This window comes from Saccopteryx leptura, chromosome 10, assembly GCF_036850995.1.
Source record: "Saccopteryx leptura isolate mSacLep1 chromosome 10, mSacLep1_pri_phased_curated, whole genome shotgun sequence".
Taxonomy (NCBI): domain Eukaryota; kingdom Metazoa; phylum Chordata; class Mammalia; order Chiroptera; family Emballonuridae; genus Saccopteryx; species Saccopteryx leptura.
The window spans coordinates 56740561-56762870 of record NC_089512.1 but is presented as its reverse complement, the minus strand read 5'-3'; the positions used below and the strand labels follow the sequence as shown (position 1 = coordinate 56762870).

General features: G+C 40.1%; 1 protein-coding gene across 30 annotated transcripts in view; it reads left to right on the top strand.

Annotated features, from left to right (window-relative positions):
• The window catches only part of PBRM1 (polybromo 1), a 155405-nt gene extending 135794 nt beyond the window's left edge, over positions 1 to 19611 (top strand). For 14 of the 30 annotated variants that reach the window (XM_066350658.1, XM_066350661.1, XM_066350660.1 and 11 more), the window contains 8 exons: positions 1007 to 1190; positions 2689 to 2899; positions 3983 to 4184; positions 7546 to 7710; positions 11059 to 11214; positions 14398 to 14468; positions 14578 to 14794; positions 16817 to 19611. In XM_066350658.1, coding sequence (XP_066206755.1) covers positions 1007 to 1190; positions 2689 to 2899; positions 3983 to 4184; positions 7546 to 7710; positions 11059 to 11214; positions 14398 to 14468; positions 14578 to 14794; positions 16817 to 16989 — 1379 coding nt within the window. In that variant the 3' untranslated portion in view covers positions 16990 to 19611. Of the gene's footprint in view, positions 1 to 1006; positions 1191 to 2688; positions 2900 to 3982; positions 4185 to 7545; positions 7728 to 11058; positions 11215 to 14397; positions 14469 to 14577; positions 14818 to 16816 lie in introns of those variants that run through there. The other 16 variants (XM_066350677.1, XM_066350676.1, XM_066350675.1 and 13 more) reach the window with 4 other exon arrangements.
• The last annotated feature ends 2699 nt before the right edge of the window (positions 19612 to 22310 follow it).

Below are 22310 nucleotides of genomic sequence, written 5' to 3'. Positions count from 1 at the left end.
CTTTTGAAGCACCAAGGTTTTAGTTTTAATGAAGTCCAATTTATCTTTATTTGGTTGCTTGTGATTTTGATGTCACACCTATGAAATCGTTACCCTGATTAAAAAAAGTCACAAAGATTTACACTTATATATACTGCTCGCAAAAATTAGGGGATATTTTATTGCTTCATATTCATTTTTGAAATATCCCCTAATTTTTGTGAGGTGTGTGTGTGTGTGTGTGTATTCCCCCACTCGAAGTTAGAAGCAGGAAGGCAGTCAGACAGACTCCCGCATGAGCCCTACAAGATCCACCCGGCATGCCCCCCAGAGGTCGATACTCTGTCCATCTGGGGTGTTGCTCTGCTGCATCCGGAGCCATTCTAGCGCCTGAGGTGGAGGCCATGGAGCCGTCAGCGCCTGGGCCAACTTTGCTCCAATGGAGCCTTGGCTGTGGGAGGGGATAGGGGAAGAGAGAGATAGAGAGGAAGGAGAGGGGGAAGGGTGGAGAAGCAGATGGGCGCTTCTCCTGTGTGCCCTTACCAGGAATTGAACCCGGGACTTACACAAGCCGGGTACGGTTGGCCGTACTGCTGAGCCAACCGGCCAGGGCATGAGTAGTATATTTTTAAAAAGTTTTATAGTTGTGGCTCTTACATGTAGAGCTTTGATCCATTTTGAGTTAATTTTTGTATATGCTATGAAGTAGGTTTCTAACTCAGTTCTTTTGCATGTGGCAATCCAGTTGTCTATCACTATCTGTTGAAGAGACTATTCTTTCTCCATTGATTTGTCTTGGCACCCTTGTCAATCAAATGCCCATAACAACCCAATTGTATTAGTTTATTTTTATACTTCCAATTCTGTTCCATTGAACTACATGTTTATCCTTATGCTTGTGTATACCCTTTAAATCTTATGACTTTTGAGTCAGATGATTGTATTAATTCAAAAATAATAAAAGTTTTAAATAATTGTTAGATATGACCACAGTTTAGTCTGACTTCTCTTTCATTTGCTCTTTCAGGAAAGTGTGCTGTGTTGTCATTCAAGGACTTCCTTTCCTGCAGGCCAACTGAAATACCAGAAAATGACGTTCTGCTTTGTGAGAGCCGCTACAATGAGAGTGACAAGCAAATGAAGAAATTCAAGGGGCTAAAGAGGTTTTCACTCTCTGCTAAAGTGGTAGATGATGAAATTTATTACTTCAGGTAAAGTTTTAAAACTAAGGAAGAAAGAACACTTCAGCTCTTAATAAAACTAATATCAAAATACTATAGTACAGGTTTGGGTTTTTTTGTTTGCTTATTAGGTTTTAAACTAAAGTATTGTACATTTTAAATAGAAAATATTAATTTGGTTAACGATTAAATGAAATCCTCATAATCTTCTGAAGTATGTTAACTGCTCTAACGGTGCTGTTGGCATAGACTCCAGTAATTGTAATGTGGAGGCAGAAATCTTTAGTTCTGGTTCATAGTCTGTGTCAAGAGATTACACAGCCCTAGCCGGATGCTTAATTGATTAGAACATTGTCCCGACATGCCAGGGTTGTGGATTCAATCCCCAATCAGGGCACATACAAGAATCAATCAGTGAATGCATAAATAAGTGGAACAACAATTCAATTCTCTTCCTTTCTCTCCCTTCCTTTTTTTCTCTTTAAGATCAATAAAAAAAATTTTTTTTAAAGAAAGATTGGGCCCTGGCCAGTTAGCTCAGTGGTAGAGCGTCGGCCTTGCATGTAGGAGTCCCAGGTTTGATTCCTGGCCAGGGCCACAGGAGAAGCGCCCATCTGCTTCTCCACCCCTCCCCCTCTCCTTCCTCTCTGTCTCTCTCTTCCCTCCTGCAGCCAAGGCTCCATTTGAGCAAAGTTGGCCCAGGCGCTGAGGATGGCTCCATGGCCTCTGCCTCAGGTGCTAGAATGGCTCTGGTTGTGACAGAGCAACACCCCAGATGGGCAGGGGGCATGCTGGGTGGATCCCGGTCAGGCACATGCGGAGTCTGTCTGACTGCCTCCTCGTTTCCAACTTCAGAAAAATACAAAAAACAAAAAAAAACCTAGCATGCAGAGGACCCAGGTTCGATTCCCGGCCAGGGCACACAGGAGAAGCGCCCATTTGCTTCTCCACCCCTCCACTGCGCCTTACTCTCTGTCTCTCTCTTCCCCTCTCGCAGCCGAGGCTCCATTGGAGCAAAGATGGCCCGGGCGCTGGGGATGGCTCTGTGGCCTCTGCCCCAGGCGCTAGGGTGGCTCTGGTCACAACATGGCAATGCCCAGGATGGGCAGAGCATCACCCCCTGGTGGGCAGAGCGTCGCCCCATGGTGGGCGTGCCGGGTGGATCCCGGTTGGGCGCATGCGGGAGTCTGTCTGACTGTCTCTCCCTGTTTCCAGCTTCAGAAAAATGCAAAAAAAAAAAAAAAGATGGCACAGTTCTACGGATTATGAAAATTCTTTTCACTATATATAAGCATCTAAATTCAACTTTGGACCCAGTACTTTTGTGGGTATTCAGAATCTTTTAAAGACAAGCATCCATAAGTAGGTGTGATTTTATAAATGCACATTTAAGTTACTTTTCTTGCTGACTAAGAGTGTAAATTGCAGATTGCAAGGAGTTATTCCTAGATATTGAGGCGGAACACTGCTTTCTAACCAGTCTTGGTATCATGTTAGGTGACTTTTTTTTTTATGCCACTTCTTTTAGAAAACCAATTGTTCCTCAGAAAGAGCCCTCACCTTTATTGGAAAAGAAGATCCAGTTACTAGAAGCTAAATTTGCTGAGTTAGAAGGTGGAGATGATGATATTGAAGAGATGGGAGAAGAGGACAGTGAGGTCATTGAGCCCCCTTCTCTGCCTCAACTTCAGACTCCCTTGGCCAGTGAGCTGGATCTCATGCCCTACACACCCCCACAGGTGAAGGTGACAAGTTCCTGTTACTTTTCTTATTCCTGGCTTTGGTTTGCAGCAGTCTCAAACCAAAGTAAGGAGACATCCAGCCCCTACGTACAGGTTCTGGCAAAACTAGATTTACAATTGGGAGTAGGCACAGAGTTTATTCTTGTATTATTATTTACTGATTATTGTGTTATTTTCCATATGAACAACTGTAAACCTAATTTTGTCCCCACCTTGTATGTGAGTTTCAACCTGGAATTCTGTAGGAAGGAACCAATATTTTTTTCCTCAATGCCATTACTTATTTTAAAATGTAATATACTTTTAAAAATTTCATAGACTGGCCCTGGCTGGTGGCTCAGTGGATAGAGCATCAGCCCATCATATGGACGTCCCAGGTTTGATTCTCAGTCAAGCACAGAGGAGAAGCAACCATCTGCTTCTCTCCCTCCTCCCCTCCTGCAAATAGTGGCTCCATTGGTTCAAGTGTGGCCCCAAGCGCTGAGGGTAGCTCCATTGGAGTGCATCAGCCTTAGGCACTAAAAATAGCTCGGTACTTGAGCATTGGCCCCAGATAGGGTTGCTGGGTGGATCCTGGTTGGGCCACATGCGGGAGTCTGTCTTACTATCTTCCCTCCTCTCACCTAAAAAAAATAATAAAAAAGTAAAATTTCATAGACTGCTGTTTTTTAATGACAGGTTTAGTTAAGTTCTCCTTGCCTTGTGATAAAGCAGTGAAAAACAGCATCATTTTGTTGCTTTTATTTCCCTTATAGTTTTAGTTTTTTCTTCTTTAGGACCTCATTTTTTGGTTGAGATGATCTCTGTTGATTTTTTTCCCTCATTCAGAATTTTCTCAAGACTTAATTGTGAGGTCACCATTACATACTGCAGTCATGAAATTCAGTGAAACTTCCCTTTATTTCTTATATGGTAAGAGGCAAGGAAGAGCTGTATTTTAATAAGAAAATGGCTGTCCATAAATTTGAACTTGTCAATAAAATACAAACTACTGAACCAAATGTTCCTGGCTTCCAGAAACTTTTAGCAGTTAACCAAATACAGTATTCTGAAGTACTCTAAGAGCTTTCTGTCTTACAGTCTACCCCAAAGTCTGCCAAAGGCAGTGCAAAGAAGGAAGGCTCCAAACGGAAAATCAACATGAGTGGCTACATCCTGTTTAGCAGTGAGATGAGAGCTGTGATTAAGGCCCAGCACCCAGACTACTCTTTTGGGGAGCTCAGCCGACTGGTGGGGACAGAATGGAGAAACCTTGAAACAGCCAAGAAAGCAGAATATGAAGGTAAATAGAGACTAGACACAACTGTCTCAGCTTTCTAAGCAAGAGGATGTTTTCAGGAATGCACGTGCAAATACTCTCTTATTCTTACCACTTGCACATGAACTTTATGTTGGGGACTGTCTCAAATGGCTCCCATCCAGCAGTTTAAATTCCAGTCTTGTCCTGACTAAGCGCTGACCTTGACTTGGCCTCCGATCCTGATGTGAGTTATTTTTCCTACAGAAAACTTCTCAAACCAGTATATGGCTACTAAAAATTGCATTATTTTCTTCTTTCATTGAGTTCTGTAAGTATACATGGGTTCAGCTGGTGAATGAGATTGTATAGGATGTTAAATATAATTTTGTTAAAATTCATCTGAAAGTGAGCTTTCAAAACCAGTGGTCTTCTGTTAGGGCTTTGATAAGCCATATGTTTTAACTTCAGGCTGAAGCTTGGCTGAAACTCTTGGTTTACTAGGCCAGTGCTTGCCTGTGCTGTGTCTGCATTCATAGCTACTTTTAAGGCACTTGGGATTTCTTTATAAAGCTCACTGCCTTCATTTTCCTTTTACGCTATAATTAAATAATTTTGGGCTATGAGCTATATCATTCAAGGATTTGGTGATTCTTAGCCATTAGGGACAAATACTTGAGAGAGATGTTTTGTTGTTTTCTTTTTTGTTTGTTTTTTACTATCAGTCATGGTTTTAATAAAGAAATAAGTAGTAAACATTAGATTAGGCAGGACTGTTGCCCTTGGAGCTATATTTTTTTCCATTTGGAATTGTTTGTAATTGTTTATTTTGCCACTTTAGAGCGATCTCTTAGTTGTTAACCACAGTGGCCAACTATTACTCTTTTGGCCAATTCCAAATCTGTTCTTTTCCACCAAACATAAGGAAATCAATTATTAAGGCTGCTTCTTTTATTAAAGTTAAGGAGTTTAAAAAAAAAACTTTTAAAAATAATTTTACTCTTTTTAGTGATCATAATTGATTGATTATTATAGAACTATCTTACGGGCTTCCCCAAGGATCTCCTGCAGAATCTAATCCAATAAGATGCTCAGCCAGAAAGCACTTGTGTTAAAACTAGTTTGAGAAGCACTCCAAATATTTTTCCTCTTGGAAACTTACAGTACATATTCTTACATTAAAGTCTTTAAGACTTACAGTAAAGAACCTACTTTTTTACCTGAAATATTCTGAAATTTGTCCAGTATTCATGTAATACCTGTTAATAGCCTTAAAAACTAATATTTTGCAGAACATATTTTGAGAAACACTAGTCAGTTGCAGAAAAACCTAGAACTTGGGAGAGCTTTGGTATTTCTGACCTTAGTGAAAGTTAAAACCAAATACATGGCTCAGTTGGAGGAGTGTTGGAAATAAAGCTTACATGGTATAAAGCCTGGTCCTGGGTAGAGGAAGCTGGTTATTTAAATAACGGGGCTGGTTCTTTAAAGTGTGAACGAGAGAGAAAAGTCTCTGGAGATAATGTAAAAGTAGAAATGCTGGAGCAGGCTGAAGAGAAGGAAAAATTATGGCTTCTGGGAAATTCTCCCAGACTCGAAGGAGGGAGACTGAAATTCAGTGAGAACCAAGTGAGAATGAGTTATAGAACCTCAGCAGTGTCTGTTTGAGACACAGAATCTGAACTTCTGGTGTTTTGACCTGTTGAATTTAAAACCCAGAGTTTGGAGTTTGGCTGATTTCATTTAATTTTTATTTCTAAGACAGCCTGGCTGGACTACCCATAGAAAGAATCAACAGTAGCCAGTCTAGTGTTTGATCCACAGGCCTGAATTTTTCTATTTTCAGCTCCATTTTTTTTTCTTTCCCATTTTACTGTGTCATTTATGTAATGAAATTGTAGAATTCAATGAGGGGGTCTAGATCATCAATGTTTTTTCACTGCTAGCTTAAGGAAATAAATAGGTTGTTTAAATGGCTTCTGTCCCTCACGTTCATTATACACAGGATCTGTAAACTGGGACAGTGTTAGTGAGTTATGACAAATCTATGTAGGCAACTGTGTTGTAGCTGAAGATTTGACTTGTTTGACTTTCACATTCTTATGTAAAAGACTGGACTGGAGCTGTTGGTTCTTGATTCTCTTTAAAGCCATGTGACATAGACCTACTTTCCTCCTCCTTGGATCAGCCATTGGTAGGCCTTTTGAATACCATTATGAAGGGTGAATGCGTGGCAGTTGGAGTGTGATAGCAGGAGTCAGGGGAGTCAGGACCACAGGTTGCTGGTTCTTTCTGAATCCCTGGACAAGTCATCGCCTATCTCCCAGCCTCAGTTTGCCCAGATCAAAAGTGGAAATGATTACCTATTACAGGATGGTGAAGCAAAACAAACCCTGTATTGCGGGAGCTTTGGGAATACACTTTTCTAGAGTTCTCTTGTAAGGGTTCAGCCTGTTAGCTTCCGAAAAAACTGGGAATGTAACCTTTGGGACTACTGGCTATGGAGATGCAGGCAGAGCAGTTCAAAGGAGTGAAGGGTCTAGGAAGGTATGTTCCACAGCCCAGAACTGGCACAAGCAAATACTCCTCTTGCATCTCAGATGAAATAATAGTGAATTCTGGAACTTTTGCTTATTTAGGGTGATTTATGGTCAGTATTGAACTGTTCAGCTTCAGGAAAACTGATTCTGTCAGTACATTGTCCATTGCTTCATACGTGTCCATTCCCTTCTTCTGATGACTGTAGCCTGGAGTATCATGCGTTTTTTCCCCCCCTTGGAGTTTATTAAACATTATCTCTTGGCTTAATTAGAATGTAGAAATTAGCATTTAATATCCTTAAAACCCCTGTGGAAGAGGCAGTGAGCTACTTTTCCCTTACAGGGTTAATTTTCTTCAGCTGCTAAACCCCATAACACTAATAACGAGAGTCCTCAAATCTTAGTAAAATTGGGTACAAGGAATCAGGAAAATATAGTAAGTAACAATTGTGCCAAAAATTATAATGGGCCATGGAATTGCTTCACGTTGAAATTATAAATAATTTGCAATGCTATTAATACTAGAATAATGGTAGCGCTTCTCATCTTCCGGGTGCCTTGTGAGATTAACCACGTTGGTTACGCTGGTGACGTGTTTAAATAAAACCTGTGCTTTCTGAATGTGTGTTGCAGTCTTAACATTCTTGAAATATTTGCAGACCAATTCTCAAGATGGGCTAGGAAAGCTGGACTCTAGTTTACCAAGTGAAATCAGCCCGACTCCTGTGTTGAGACTAGTCATCTACTGTTCCTTCCATTGAGACAGAACTGTTGCCTGTGTTTTTACTAGTCCTGTTGAATGCAATGGATGGTATTTTGAATTCCTGGGTTAAAAACAGAATTGAAAATCTGAAATGCCTTTACAGAGCGGGCAGCTAAAGTTGCTGAGCAGCAGGAGAGAGAGCGAGCAGCACAGCAACAGCAGCCGAGTGCTTCTCCCCGAGCAGGCACCCCTGTGGGGGCTCTCATGGGGGTGGTGCCACCACCAACACCAATGGGGATGCTCAATCAGCAGTTGACACCTGTTGCAGGTAAAAACAGGAGCTAAGACCATTTTTTTCCACTTTAAGAAATTCCTTCATTTTTTTTTTCTCCAGTGAGGAGTAGGCCACAGTCTCTAGGCTTTTCTATGACAGATTCAAAGTTTGAAGTCATCCATGTTGTCCTTACATTGCCTTTCCCATATGGGCAATGCCTCCTCTCTACCCCAGAAATGGGCCCTGGGCCCAATCCTGGGAATTGATAGGGAGCAGCTCTTTCCTAACTGTGGGCGTGGTCTAGTGTTATTCTCCACCCCAGACTGCTCTTGATAGAGTGTTATAGCAGAAAATATAAATAGATCCTGAGTTCTCTTCTAGAGAGACTTCCAAGAGAAAATACAAAACTAGTGTTTAGGTGATGTTGGTTTTCCCGTCTCATTCCAGTATTCAGTTTGCCTTGTTCTGCTGCAGCCATCATTAAAAGACTGACCATTTAAAAATATTTTGACAATGAATTAATTATAAATCCTTTCTTGGTCACCAGTGTGTGTGACTGCTAAGTGAAATAGAAAGGCCTTATTCAATTCATTGTGCCCACTCTGTAATGCTTTTCTATTTAATTACATTAAACTGCATTTTCTGTTAGTATCCCAGTCACATTTTTTTTTAAAAAAAAAAAGAAAAAAAATGATGAATGTGGTTTGCTTGTGTGTGTTGTCTCTGGTTCTAGTAGCCATAGCAAATTTGGCTCTTCTCGAATTGGATATGCTTGTCTGACATGTCTCCAATGAGAAGCCTGCAGATCACTTCTCTGGTCCCTCCTTTGTGATTTCTCTAAGCCTGGTGAGGTCTATACAAGCCCCCCTCTTTCTTCTTAAGGAAAAGCAGTCTAGCCTCTCTCTGAAGGGAGTCTAAGACAGTGTTGTTCAAGGCAGGCTCATTGGGATGCTGTTTTTGTTTTTGCTTTTTTTGTATTTGCTTTTTGAGGAAGAGTAGCATAGGCTAACTTTTCCATTGTTGCTCCTACCTTTCATGATGGCAGGTTCTTAAATGCAGTGTCGCTGAACTCAGCAGTTGCACTCGCCAAAGCACATCTGAATCATGGCTTTTCAGTACTTTCAGTGTAACTGATGTTGATCTAACAAATCTCATAATCGCCTGCTCTATTCCATGGCCCATTTTGGTTAATGGGGTTCCAAAGGTTTTTAGAAATCAGGCCTTGAACATGGGGACTTTGAAAGTTAGAATTCCCTTGTTGACATTGTTTTGTTCCATTTGATGTGATATTGTAGCACTGTGCCCTTGACTAAAAAGCCGAGGAACACATTAACAAAATGAATTTGAACAGCTAAAAACATTTTTAAAAACTAGCAGCTGCAGCATTTTAGCTCCCTGTTGGGGAATAACATCATAGAGCTCTAATGGGTAAGGAGGATGAGCCCCCTATAGAAAGTCCCTGTTCCATTATTAAGTGTGTGGTGCCCAGATTTATGGGCCATGGGAGTGAAGGGCAAGCAGTTCTCTATAGTAACCAATCTACAGTGGGAACTTTACAGTTAACAGTGGGATCTTTCATGGATTTACAGGTTGCATAGGGCCTAAATCTTAGCCTTGTTACTCTCTTGAGACCAGCTTTGCTTACAAGCATTGAAGCTCATTTGAACACATGTGACTGGGATAATAAATGCCAAAGTACAGTTTAATGAAGACAAGTGTCATGTCTTTTAGTTTTTAATAATTTCTTCAACCACAGCCCGTGAAGGGTACGTTCAGATGGGCTTTTGTAATTGAAAGCAAAGTCTCCTAACATTCTTAAATTCCCACATACCCCTAAAAGTTATATCTGGTGGTGTGGTTAAAAGGCAGTTTGGCAACATTGGATCTCCTCATGTTTAAGGTGATGGTGTCTGTTCAAAAGTAGTTTTTACTCTCTGACTCTCATTTTTTAAAAATGAAATTCATAATCCTATTTCATGTATGGAGATATTACTATTTAAAATTTGTTTTATTGATTTGTGTAATTATAAGTTTTTCAGTCAGCTTAGATGTGACTAAAGCAGACTGAATTAATCTCTGAATTATCAGTAATTTTATAGCTTTATTAGACTTAACTTTATAAATTAAATAACTTTTAAATAGTTCTTTAGGGAAAGTGAAAGAGTAAAATTCTTAGAATCTGGTGTTTTTCACTATTTCTCTGAGTCCTTCTACAAAGAGTATTTTATAAAAATGAGGTTTGGCACCAGCCTCACAACCCTGCCTTTGTGCAAGAGGTTGTGTCCAAAGGTGATTGCATTTGTGTGTGTGTGGGGGGGGGGGGTGTCTTATGTTTTGTTCATTTTGATCATTTCATATCCTAGAAAAATCAAATTGTTTTTCTTGCTTAAAAAAATGTTGTGTGGCTTTAAAGGTTTTTTGATAGATGAGTGTTTGATATTTTGAAATTATTTATTTTTATATTATTTCCTTTCACTCCTTTTGCCAAAAATACTTGTTTCTTGAAACTCTTCCCTAGCCAGCAGAAAGTATTTTGTCATGTGAAGATGTACTTTGAAAATAAAGGAATAAAGTCTCTGTTCACAGAAATTCTGTTCCTTATTTAAAATTCTCCCTGTTAAATGAAGGTTTATGTGAGGACATTTGAGAGTGTGGAGACAATGATGACATTTGGCATTTTCTCACTTCATCAGAGCCTGATTCTCCAGCTATTCCTCCTAAGGTCTGTGTGCAGGCTACGAGTGACCTGGACTTAGGTTGGCTTGGGAGGGTTTAGGTTTTATCTTTATTTTAACTTGTTTTGAGATCTAGAGATGAAACATCATACGTTATGTTGGTACTTAGTGGTTCCCAGTTCAGGCTCAAGCGTGATCCATTCTTGACCAACAGTGGTGAGACTAGAAGGGAGGAAGAGTGGATGTAAAAGTTTTGAAAAATTCTTACCATCCTTCCCCAAGCTGGAGAACCATGCTTTGTGATCAGGGCTGTGTGCCTCATTTCCCTCCATTCCAGTTTCCCTCATATGAGCGTGGGCAGAGTGGAATGATGGGGTATTACTGTTGAATTAGAATTGCAGTCGCAGAACTGGTCACTCTGAACAGCTTGCAGTAATCATGACCTTGGGCAGGCTGTTACTGGAACTCCTCTTTATTTTTAACTGAAAACATGCAGAAAATAACTACGAATAATAATATACTAAGTACTAATTTATTTAGAAATGTTGGGTTTCATATTTGTAACTTTTTATTTTGTTCATTATTGCAACAAAATAATTGCACTAATTGCTGTTATATCATGCAGTACTAAGGGTGCTTTATTCATTAGTAGTGCATGTGAGAGGTTTGTTATTAGCTCATATTGCATGTTAATGATGCATGTCTGAAATTTGTTGTGTCCTTCAAGGCATGATGGGTGGCTATCCGCCAGGCCTTCCACCTTTGCAGGGCCCAGTTGATGGCCTTGTTAGCATGAGCAGCATGCAGCCACTTCACCCTGGGGGGCCTCCACCCCACCATCTTCCGCCAGGTGTGCCCGGCCTCCCGGGCATTCCACCACCGGGTAAGAACTTCATCTTCATTCACTCATTAATCTCATCTTTGTGTTCTCTTTTTCCTCCCTCAGCCAGTTGTTCCAAGAGACACTTTCTGCCCATAGTGGGTAGGCCTTCCCTCACTAAGAATCTCAGGGATATCAGTAGCAGGGCCCGTCCTGAGTGTGGAGCAGGTGGCTCAGCACCTGTGCCCAGGGGCAGCTGGCTGCCTAGCTAATGCACAGGACATAGGGCAGTGACCAGATTTAGCAGACAAAGGGTCAGGAGGTCTACTCTAAAATCATAAGTTTGACATGTGCTAAAAAAAGTCAAGCACAGCCTAGAAATTTTACTGTCTTTATCAGTGAGTAAAGTTTCCCAAATTGCTAGTTGAAAGCCACATATAAAAGCACTTTTTGCTCCTTAGTGCATTTCTTCCTCTGGTTCATTTCTTATCCACAGGGTCTTCTGTATGGAGTCCCTACTGTATCTCCTGCTTTTCAAACAGCACTTCCAGTGGAACTACAGAGTCACTGATATAGAACTCTTCAGAAATCCTTCAGTCAAGCCTTTTAGAAGAAAAAAGGAGGAAACAAATTTGCACTCAACTAGTTTTCTGTATCTGAGTCCCCTAAGAAGTGTGACATAACATTTTAAAGAACAGCATAGTCCTGGTTTGTCTGTTGACAGAAGTTCAGAAGTTATTTTATATAGGAACATATAAACAGAGTCTGGAAATAGCTACAATGTTACTTTATCATTAATTAGCAAGTTGAAAGATTATTAGGAAAGTCACAAGTTCCCATATTAATTGCCATCATATTCAAAAGCTATATCCTTAGCTATAATCTAGTTGGAGGGAATATGACCTTAAGATAACTTGGAATCGCGTTTGGTCCATTTTCCAAAATATCAGCTAAAGGTGCCCTGGTCAGATAGCTCAATTGGTTAGAACATTGTCCCGAAGTGCAGAGGTTGCCAATTTGATCCCCGGTCAGGGCACATACAGGAACAGATCTATGTTCCTGTTTCTCTCTCTCTCTCACCCTTCCTCTCTCTCTAAAATCAATAAAATAAACATTAAAAACCTTTTTTTTAAATATTTTTAAAATCAGCTAAAGGCCCAGCCAGATAATAAAATGTAACATTAGATTTGCTTACACCAGTATTGGATCTACTTAATGATTATAGGGTTATACAGAGTTCCAAACTACGGTTCAGAGGGTATACTCAGCAGTGTACAGGGTGAGCAAACATGTTGCCTTGGTCTAGAGCCTCCAGCCTCACTCTTTGTAAGTATTACTAGAGAATGGTCATAACTCCACACAAGTGTTTGATCCAGATGTAGAGGAAATGTTTGTGGGAGTGCACGCTTCATTATGGAAATGGTGTCCTGTGTGTGAGTTGCTACTGTAGCAGGAGTCAGTCATAAAACAGGTGTGCCTGTGTGGCAAATAGAATTGGCCTTATTAATTCTGTGCCTTCTCACTTTGGCATAGGGTGTCTGAGTCAGCCAGACCAGGTTGGAGCTGACTTCTAGGTGCATAGGACTCACTGGGAGCCACATCTAAGGCCAGGTACTCTCTAGGCAGCAGATATCGTTGGTGGGTGTTGGGGCATCACTATTTGCCTTCCCCCTTCATATTGTAAATTGCATTTGAAGAAAACACACCTGATTATAGTCAGGGAGACAAGGAAGAACCCCTCTTAGTACCTACACATGCACATTTCTGATTAGGCTTTGAGGAGATGAGAATTTAGTGAATTCGTCTGGTGACATGGTGAACATTCTCACCTGCTGCCTCCTGGCATGATATTTGTAGAGGGGAGTAGAGAGGCATTTGCTGATTTGTTTGTGCTGCTCTGCAAAGATTGATACAGGGAGGCATACTGTGTTGTGGAATCTAAGGCTGGTGACTGTCTGGGAGGTAGAGGGCAGGGGTTAATAATGTGTTGATGGAGCAGCAGCTTACTCACCACAACCTATTCAGTCACTCACACATAATCATTGTGATCCTATCAGGTGATCCAGGTACTCTTCTGGATACTTGGAATATAAAAATCCCTGCTTTGTAAACAGAAAGCTTATTTTTACTTATTTTTTTTTATCTCTAACAAATGTCTAATACTTCCTGGAAGTAGCTTTTAGTCAATCTGAACCTTAGCATAGTAGGCTGATTCTGCCTGATCAAAATGTTAGCATTTTGAATCCAGAGAAACTAACTATAGAACATGAAGTTACCTCCTCTTGACCATTTTATACAGCCAGCAAGAGTTAATATATAAACAGCTCATCAGGATTTTGGTTGTGGTTTGTTAGTTTTTAATGAACTGGGTTTCTTGCCTCTTTCTTTGTTTTGAGAATAGTAAATGGATAATTTTGAGATGATCATAATAAACCTAGACACTAAATTTAAGACATCTCATTACCAGCTAGTAGTACCTGTGAGACAGAAATTGTTTATGAGGAGTCACCAAGGGAAGTTTACAAAATTATTATCAGATACATCTACAGTACAGACATAGTAGAACCATGAAATCTTTCTCTTTCCCTTTGTCATTTTGCATTTGAAGTGGTAGCAGTGAGGCTGTTCTGCTTTCAGATGTTCCCTTTTCACAGTGCTGCTCTGTCAGATGAAAGTGTCCTTTCTCTGCCAACATTAGTGACTCCAGTCAGAACCAGAGTTACTGGTGGTCTGTGAAGGGACAGCAAGAATGTGCCTCCAGCCTCCACAAAGCTCATTTAACTGTACACTTGCAAAACCTCTTCCCTGTGTCCTTCATTGTGCTAGCACACTGCATACAGCTGACCCTGATTGAATGCTATTATTGCTGGAGTTAAACACAGGCTACAGTTACAGGAAAATGTGTTGTCAGAAGAAAAACACCTTGAAAAGAGGTGCATGATGACTATAGCTTACCTAGAGAAACACTAGAATTTTTGTAGGGTTCAAATCATTTCTAAGTCATGAATAATTAATACACATCTGACAGTTTATACTAGCGTTGTAAAATACCTGAAAACAAGAGAATAGGAATTTTCTGTTTGAATGCTATATCCTATTTTGGGCGCTTAGGGTTCCTATCTACAAAGACTCAAAGGCAGAGATCCATAGGCTTGCATTATCAATGCTTTCATTTCTTATCGGTCAGTAGTTTTTCAGTTATGTCAACCAGAGCCTCTAATTGAGACACTGCATTCTGAATTACAGGTGTGATGAACCAAGGGGTGGCCCCTATGGTGGGGACACCAGCAGCAGGTGGAAGTCCATATGGACAGCAGGTGAGCTTCCCAGTTGGATTTTCTAGGACTTGGCAGAATTCATGTTATTCTCTTTCTCAGAACATGTGCTGAGTATTTTTCCCTCACTGTGTGGTCTGTGCTCTTTCAGGTAGGAGTTTTGGGGCCTCCAGGGCAGCAGGCACCACCTCCATATCCTGGCCCACATCCAGCTGGCCCCCCTGTCATACAGCAGCCAACAACGCCCATGTTTGTGGCTCCTCCTCCGAAGACCCAACGGCTTCTCCACTCCGAGGCCTACCTGAAATATATTGAAGGACTCAGTGCTGAGTCCAACAGCATTAGCAAGTGGGACCAGACTCTGGCAGGTAAGGAAAGTCCTTCTCAATAAGCCTTTACGAAATCCACACTTTGTTAAAGTCCTCTTGCTGCCCCTGGCTAGAAAGCTTGGTTGGTTGGTTGGAACATCATCCCAGAGCGCAGAGGTTGCTGGTTCCATTCCCCGGTCAGGGCACATACAGGAGCATCTCGGTATTCCTGTCTCTCCCTGCCTCTCAAAAAATAAAGAAAATGTAAAAAGTCCTCTTGTGGCTATTAGCATATTATAGCATAGGGCAAATACCCATTTTTTATACAAGTTAAGTAAATGGTATACAGTATTTAATAGAAGGGTTTGGAGTTTCTTTGTATATTAACTTCACACTTGGAACTTTTTTTTGTTTTTTGCTGAATTTGAAAGCTTAGTTTTGTCATAAACATCACTGCCATCTTTTTAAATATATTCTGAATTTTTTCCATAATGTTTTAGGCATTTAGGCATTAGTATAAATGCATTTGAATAAATTAAAATTTATTTTACCTCAATTTTTAAATAAAAAGTACTAGAAAATGTTATATTTATTATTTAATTTATTCTAAACCAAATTTGATAATATACTTTTTTTTTTAAGTGGTAGGTACATTTTCCCTTTCTTCACATTTACCTTTTTAGGAATTTTTGTTAACATGGAACTAATTATTAAATATCATGAGTTCTCTAACCTGTGGTGGCACAGTGGATAAAGTGTCAACCTGGAAACGCTGAGGTTGCCGGTTCAAAACCCTGGGCTTGCCTGGTCAAGGCACATATGGGAGTTGATGCTTTCTGCTCCTCCCCCCTTCTCTCTCTCTCTCTCTCCCCTCTCTATAAAGAATAAATAAAATCTTTAAAAAATATATATATATATATATATATAAAAATATCATGAGTTCTGCCTGACCAGGCAGTGGCACAGTGGGTAGAGCATCAGACTGGGATGCAGAGGACACAGGTTTGAAACCCCAAGATCGCCAGCTTGAGCATGGGCTCACCAACTTGAGCACGGAATCACTGGCTTGATTTTGGGATCATAGACATGATCCCATGGTCGCTGGCCTGAGCCCAAAGGTCTCTGGCTTGAGCCCAAGGTTGCTGACTTGAGCAAGGGCTCACTCGCTCTGCTGTAGCCACCACCCCTCCCCCATCAAGGCACATATGAGAAAGCAATCAATGAACAACTAAGGTGCCGCAACAAAGAGCTGATGCTTCTCATCTCTCTCCCTTCCTGTCTGTCCCTCTCTCTGACTGTCTCTGTCTCTGTCAAATAATTCATATATATATATCATGAGTTCCTACAACAAAATATTACTGACCCAATATTTTAGATGTTTGTACAGCTCTAGTGTTCCATTTCTGGAGATAATTCATTATATTGTATAGCTCTTTGTGAAGTCATTATAATAAATTATGTTTTCTAAAAAGTTTTTTTAAAACCAAGATGTCTAATAAAATGATATAAGAAAGAGTCTGACCTGTGGTATCTCAGTGGATAAAGGTCAACCTGGAACACTGAGATCAACAGTTCAAAACCCTAGGCTTGCCCCCAGTCAAGCCACATATGAGAAGCAACAGAGTTGATGCTTCCTGCTCCTCCCTACCCACTCTCCCCCACCTTTCTCTCTCTCTCTTCTCTTTCTCTAAAATCAATAAATAAAATCTTTTCTTAAAAAATAGATATTTGCTTGAACCCTAGCTGAGTAGCTCAGTTGGTTAGAGCGTCGTCCTGATACACCAAGTTTGTGGGTTCCATCCCTGGTCAGGGTACGTACAGGAGCCTACCAATAAATGCATAAATAGGTGCATCTTTCTCTCTCTCTCTCTCTCTCTCTCTCTCTCAAATAAATAAATAAATAAATAAATAAATAAATAAATAAATTTGAAAGAAGCTTGCTTGGATATATTCTGCCTAGTTAAAATTCATAATAATAAATGTATTTATGTTTTGATAAATCTATCAGACCTGAGGATTGGGGTAATATTTGTTGCTTTGAAAGTGCTATTTATACTTTCCTCTCTGTATTTTAATTTTTAGCTCGAAGACGTGATGTCCATTTGTCAAAAGAACAAGAGAGCCGCCTACCCTCTCACTGGCTGAAAAGTAAAGGGGCCCATACTACCATGGCAGATGCACTCTGGCGCCTTCGGGATTTGATGCTCCGAGACACCCTAAACATTCGCCAAGCATACAACCTAGAAAACCTTTAATCACATCTATTGCGTTTCTTTTATAGAAGCATAAAGAGTTTTGTGGTATAGTAGCCATTTTAGTTATTGGGGGTGGGGGGAGGAACAAAGGATGATAATTTTTATTGCATTTTACTGTACATCACAAGGCCATTTTTATATAAGGACACTTTTAATAAGCTATTTCAATTTGTTTTTGTTTTATTAAGTTGACTTTATCAAATACACAAAGATTTTTTGCATATATTTCCTTTGTTTAAAACTAGTTTCATAATTGGTTGTATATGTGGAATTGGAGTTTTATCTTTTTACTTGTTGCTGTGGAATTGAAATCATCAAAGGTTTTGTCATAGATTGGGTTTTTTTGTTTCTTTGTTTTTTGTTTTTATAAAAGAACAAACAGTTTAAAAAATATGTATGTATATACACACACACACATACACACAAAAGTTTACACATTAGTTTAAGTTGATAATGAAATGTGAAGTAGGTCCTAGTTTACATCTTAGGGAAGTATACTTGTGTCTGTTTCATGTGCCTGAATATCTTAAGCCACTTTTTCAAAAAGTGTTTGTTACAGGTGAAGTGAAAGGTTGTTCTTTAGGTTATTTGTGTTTGGTAGACATGGCACATTCTCACTGCAGAAATTTGGAGTCAATGCTGTGCAGCTTTTTGTAGCTGGTGCATCTCCTGGACACCTGGAGGGAGAGAGCACTTTTTCTTGTGCTGAGTTAGGCATCTGTGGTGTCGATTATTTTTATAGAACTTGTGCACAACCCTGAATTTTAGTTTTGGCAGGTAGGTTTAAGGGTACTTTTGATCTATTTATAATATATTCACAGTTCATGCCTGTACATGTTAGATGATTTAAAATTTTAAATCTCTTACATTGAAAAACATTGAAGCTCATCTTTAAGAAAGCATTGAGGTGTCCATGTAGGTGATTTTTCTTTAAACCTAACACCTAACCTAACATAGGGAAGGGTTTATAACCAGATACGAGCTGCATCAGAAGCATAATTGTAAAAGGGTAGATCGCCTGTATAAGCAAATGTTTTAGTATTTTTTGTTTCCTCATCAGATTTGGCATTTTTTTTCTTCTAAGTTTCATTGTAATTCTTAACCAGAATTTAAGACATTCTAAAATATTTAAAACTTGTGCATTTTAATTTCAAGAGAAAGGAATCATAATTTAAGAAAATGCTCATGAAAAAGACCATTATAGATCCCAAACACTTGGACTTGGTGACCCTGTCTCTCTTATATGGCCCTAGATAAACATTTGGAGGCAGTGTACAATGCTCAGACAGGTAAAAGCATCAGATGTGCAACAGTATTTCACTAGGCTTTTGGAAACCTGCTTTATTGTAACAGGGTGGTTGCCATTGTGGTGGACTCTTGCACTGCTGTTTGTAAGTTGAAAGAGTGACTCTCAGAGGATACTTTTTTTCTTTTAGTCTAGTATGAATCAATACCTGGATATTTAATTACCATTCTTACTAAATCATGGGGACAAAGTGTTGAATGGGAAAAAGTCTCTTGTATCTAAATAGGAGGCCCTTGTAACTTTATTACCTATAGTCAACCACTGGATCTCAGTTTGCATCAAGTATTTTAAATAATTTTGAATATTTTTAAAAATGTATTGCAGTAGTATGTCAGTACCTTATTGTTAAACTAAATCAGATAAATCTTCAGTTCCTGGTTATTTGGGCAATTGAATCATCATGGACTGTATAATACAATCAGATTATTTTATTTCTAGACATCCTTGAATTACACCAAAGAACCTGAAATTTAGTTTTGGTTAAGTTATTTATTTATTTCATGTGCCCATTTTATTTCCCTTTTTTAAGGTCTGAATGAGTCTTCCTGGGAAGCCTCTAAAAACTCTTCACTGTGGGCTACGTGGGGCATTAGAAGCCAGAGCACTCCACTTCCGGCCTCCTTCCCAGTGTCTAGAGGTGCTGTAGGAACCACAGATCCGGCCAAGAGATTCCCTAAGGCAGTGCAGAGCTGGGCCAGGGGGCCACTAGGCAGGCCCTAATTTTTTCTTTTTTAAAAAAACAACTATTTATTTTAGAATCATGTTTTTCTGTATGTTACCTTGGAGAATATCAGTTAATATTTAGGATATTAGATTTGAGATCAGCCATCTTCCAAAAAAGAAAATAAAGCAAACAAAAAAAAATGTCCTGATTTAAGAAAGTACAAGTTAACTGTACATCTTTTTTTATGGGTTTTAGGAACTGTATTAATATGGCTTAGAAAGCATAATGGCCTAAATGTTTTCAAAATGTAAGTTCATGTAGAAAAGAATTTTATGTGGGTGGGGGATCTATAGGTTCAAAATAGTATGTCAGCCAACTGATTTATAAAAGACCGTGTACTGTTTTGTTTTTGAAACCACCCTCCTCTTCCTATGAGGAAGAAGTAAGAGGGAATGCTTCTTTGTGTAAAAGCTTCAAATTGATGGTGTTGACTTTTGAGCTTGAACATTTTCAGACCTGATTAAAACTTGGTTTATTCTAATTTCTGGATCAAAAGAGTTTTAAGTGGTAATTAGTCTTACAATGTGTATGTATCCTATGTTTGTTCATCTAAAGCTTTTTAATCCAAATAAAAATGGAGTTTGCAAAGTGATTTGGACTAACCAGGTTTGGTTGTTTTGTTAAAGCTTATGTCAGATAATAGTTTCAAACAGGTTTCATTCCTGCAAGCTTTAATTTTATGCTGACAGGGATATGGCTGCTAATTAAGAGAAGAGAGTTCCTCAGGTGGAGGCAAAAGTCAGTGTCCAGACACTGGTTCAGGGCTCAAGCTGCATTAACACAGAAACTGAATGTAATCACAGTGTAACCTGACATGCCCCACACCAAACCTCTCAGGCTGGCAGTCAAGGAATTCCTAATATGTCCTCAGCATGAGCAGAAATGCAGGTTGAAGTTCAAATCGAGGAGTTACTGATACCAGAAGATAAGGAAAGCATGTCCTAGATCAGGGGTCCCCAAACTACGGCCCACGGGCCGCATGCGGCCCCCTGAGGCCATTTATCCGGCCCCCAGCCACACTTCCAGAAGGGGCACCTCTTTCATTGGTGGTCAGTGAGAGGAGCATAGTTCTCATTGAAATACTGGTCAGCTTGTTGATTTAAATTTACTTGTTCTTTATTTTAAATATTGGATTTGTTCCTGTTTTGTTTTTTTACTTTAAAATAAGATATGTGCAGTGTGCATAGGGATTTGTTCATAGTTTTTTTTATAGTCCAGCCCTCCAATGGTCTGAGGGACATGAACTGGCCCCCTGTGTAAAAAGTTTGGGGACCCCTGTCCTAGATCATAAAGCTGTGTAACTTGTTTCAAATAGTCAGCTCTCTGTGGCCAAAAGAGACAAATGGCCCATATATCTGCTTATCATGCTTATAAGCTGTTAAAACATGACCACATTTTTTTTTTTTTTACAGAGGCAGAGATAGACAGGGACAGACAGACAGGAACGGAGAGAGATGAGAAGCATCAATCATCAGTTTCTCGTTGTGCGTTGCGACTTCTTAGTTGTTCATTGATTGCTTTCTCACATGTGCCTTGACCGTGGGCCTTCAGCAGACCGAGTAACCCCCTGCTGGAGCCAGTGACCTTGGGTCCAAGCTGGTGAGCTCTTTGCTCAAGCCAGATGAGCCCGCGCTCAAGCTGGCAACCTCGGGGTCTCGAACCTGGGTCCTTCCGCATCCCAGTCCGACACTCTATCCACTGCGCCACCACCTGGTCAGGCATGACCACATTTTTAATACAAAGTGTTGGTAAAATCAACCAACTGTTTTTCTCTAATATCACTTTGCAAATCCTGTGGTTCTGTTCTCCTAAGAGTTGAGGGTTGTACTACCATCTATGCTCATGAGTATATTCTGAATGATCATTGATGTATAAACATTCCAGCTAAACACTATTGAGCAAATACTGCTAAGTATTACTCTGTTCATTTGTGGTTTGGAAGTGTGCTAGGTCAGCTGAGTGCAAGTTCAGAGCTAAACAAATAGACTATTTCTATCCCCAAAATAAATGTATTTATTGGATTGCACATAAAAGTGGCAAGGAATTCCACACGTGTGAAGACTAAAAATGGATAATGTTCTACTAGGAGAGAAATTGCTTTGGAAAACACCATATTCCAATTTTTTTTTTTTTTTTTTTGTATTTTTCTGAATCTGGAAACGGGTAGAGACAGTCAGACAGACTCCCGCGGGCGACCAACCGGGATCCACCCGGCACGCCCACCAGGGGCGATGCTCTGCCCCTCCGGGGCGTCCCTCTGCCGCGACCAGAGCCACTCTAGCGCCTGGGGCAGAGGCCAAGGAGCCATCCCCAGCACCCGGGCCATCTTTGCTCTAATGGAGCCTTGGCTGCGGGAGGGGAAGAGAGAGACAGAGAGGAAGGAGGTGGGGGGGGTGGAGAAGCAAATGGGCGCTTCTCCTATGTGCCCTGGCCGGGAATCGAACCCGGGCCCCCACACGCCAGGCCGACGCTCTACCACTGAGCCAACCAGCCAGGGCCCCAAGTGTTATTTTTTAACTGAATTTATTGAGGTGACACTGGTTAATGAAATTATACTGGTTTCAGGTGCCCAATTCTACCACAACTCTGTATACCGTATTGTGTATTCACCCCCTCAAGTGAAGTCTTTGTCCATCACAACTTATCCCCCCATACCCTCTACCACCTTCCCCCTACCTAATTGCATTGTTTTTTCAAAGAGAGATTACTCTGTTAGAAAAGTCCAATTTAAAGAGACTATTGTGATTAAGTTACACAGAGATTAAGATCAGAAATTTAGACAAAACTTCCAAAATAGGACTGGTAGATGAACAAAGTTACTGTGTGCTTAAATTAGGTACTTTCCCTATCAGTTCAGATGATAAGGTGAGGCTCCGAGGCCCCAACACTACAGTGGAGGTAGATCTGGAGTAAAAAAAACTAATTCGGCTTTTGTCGTGACAGAATGAGTTTATGGGCTTTTTAAATTTATTAAATTTTTTGCCTTGTAGTTGACACTAGGGGGCACTGCATTTCTATAATCAGCATATAAGAGCAGTGCCCTTTAAATTATTCAAGTTCCCTTAAATAGTTCCAGTGTCTGATAGGGTCCAGTCATATTGCTTATAACTTTCTGAGGCAAAGTTAAAAAGCTTGCAAGTTGGGTAACAAAGATTAGTTCTTACTCTGTAGTATCCAAACTAATGTGTTATGAAAAGTATCTTCTATTTAATACAATAATTGCTTTGCTAGCCTCATTGCCTTAAAGTCAGAAATTGCCCTATCATCGTGAAAGGTTTGTTGTCCTTCAAT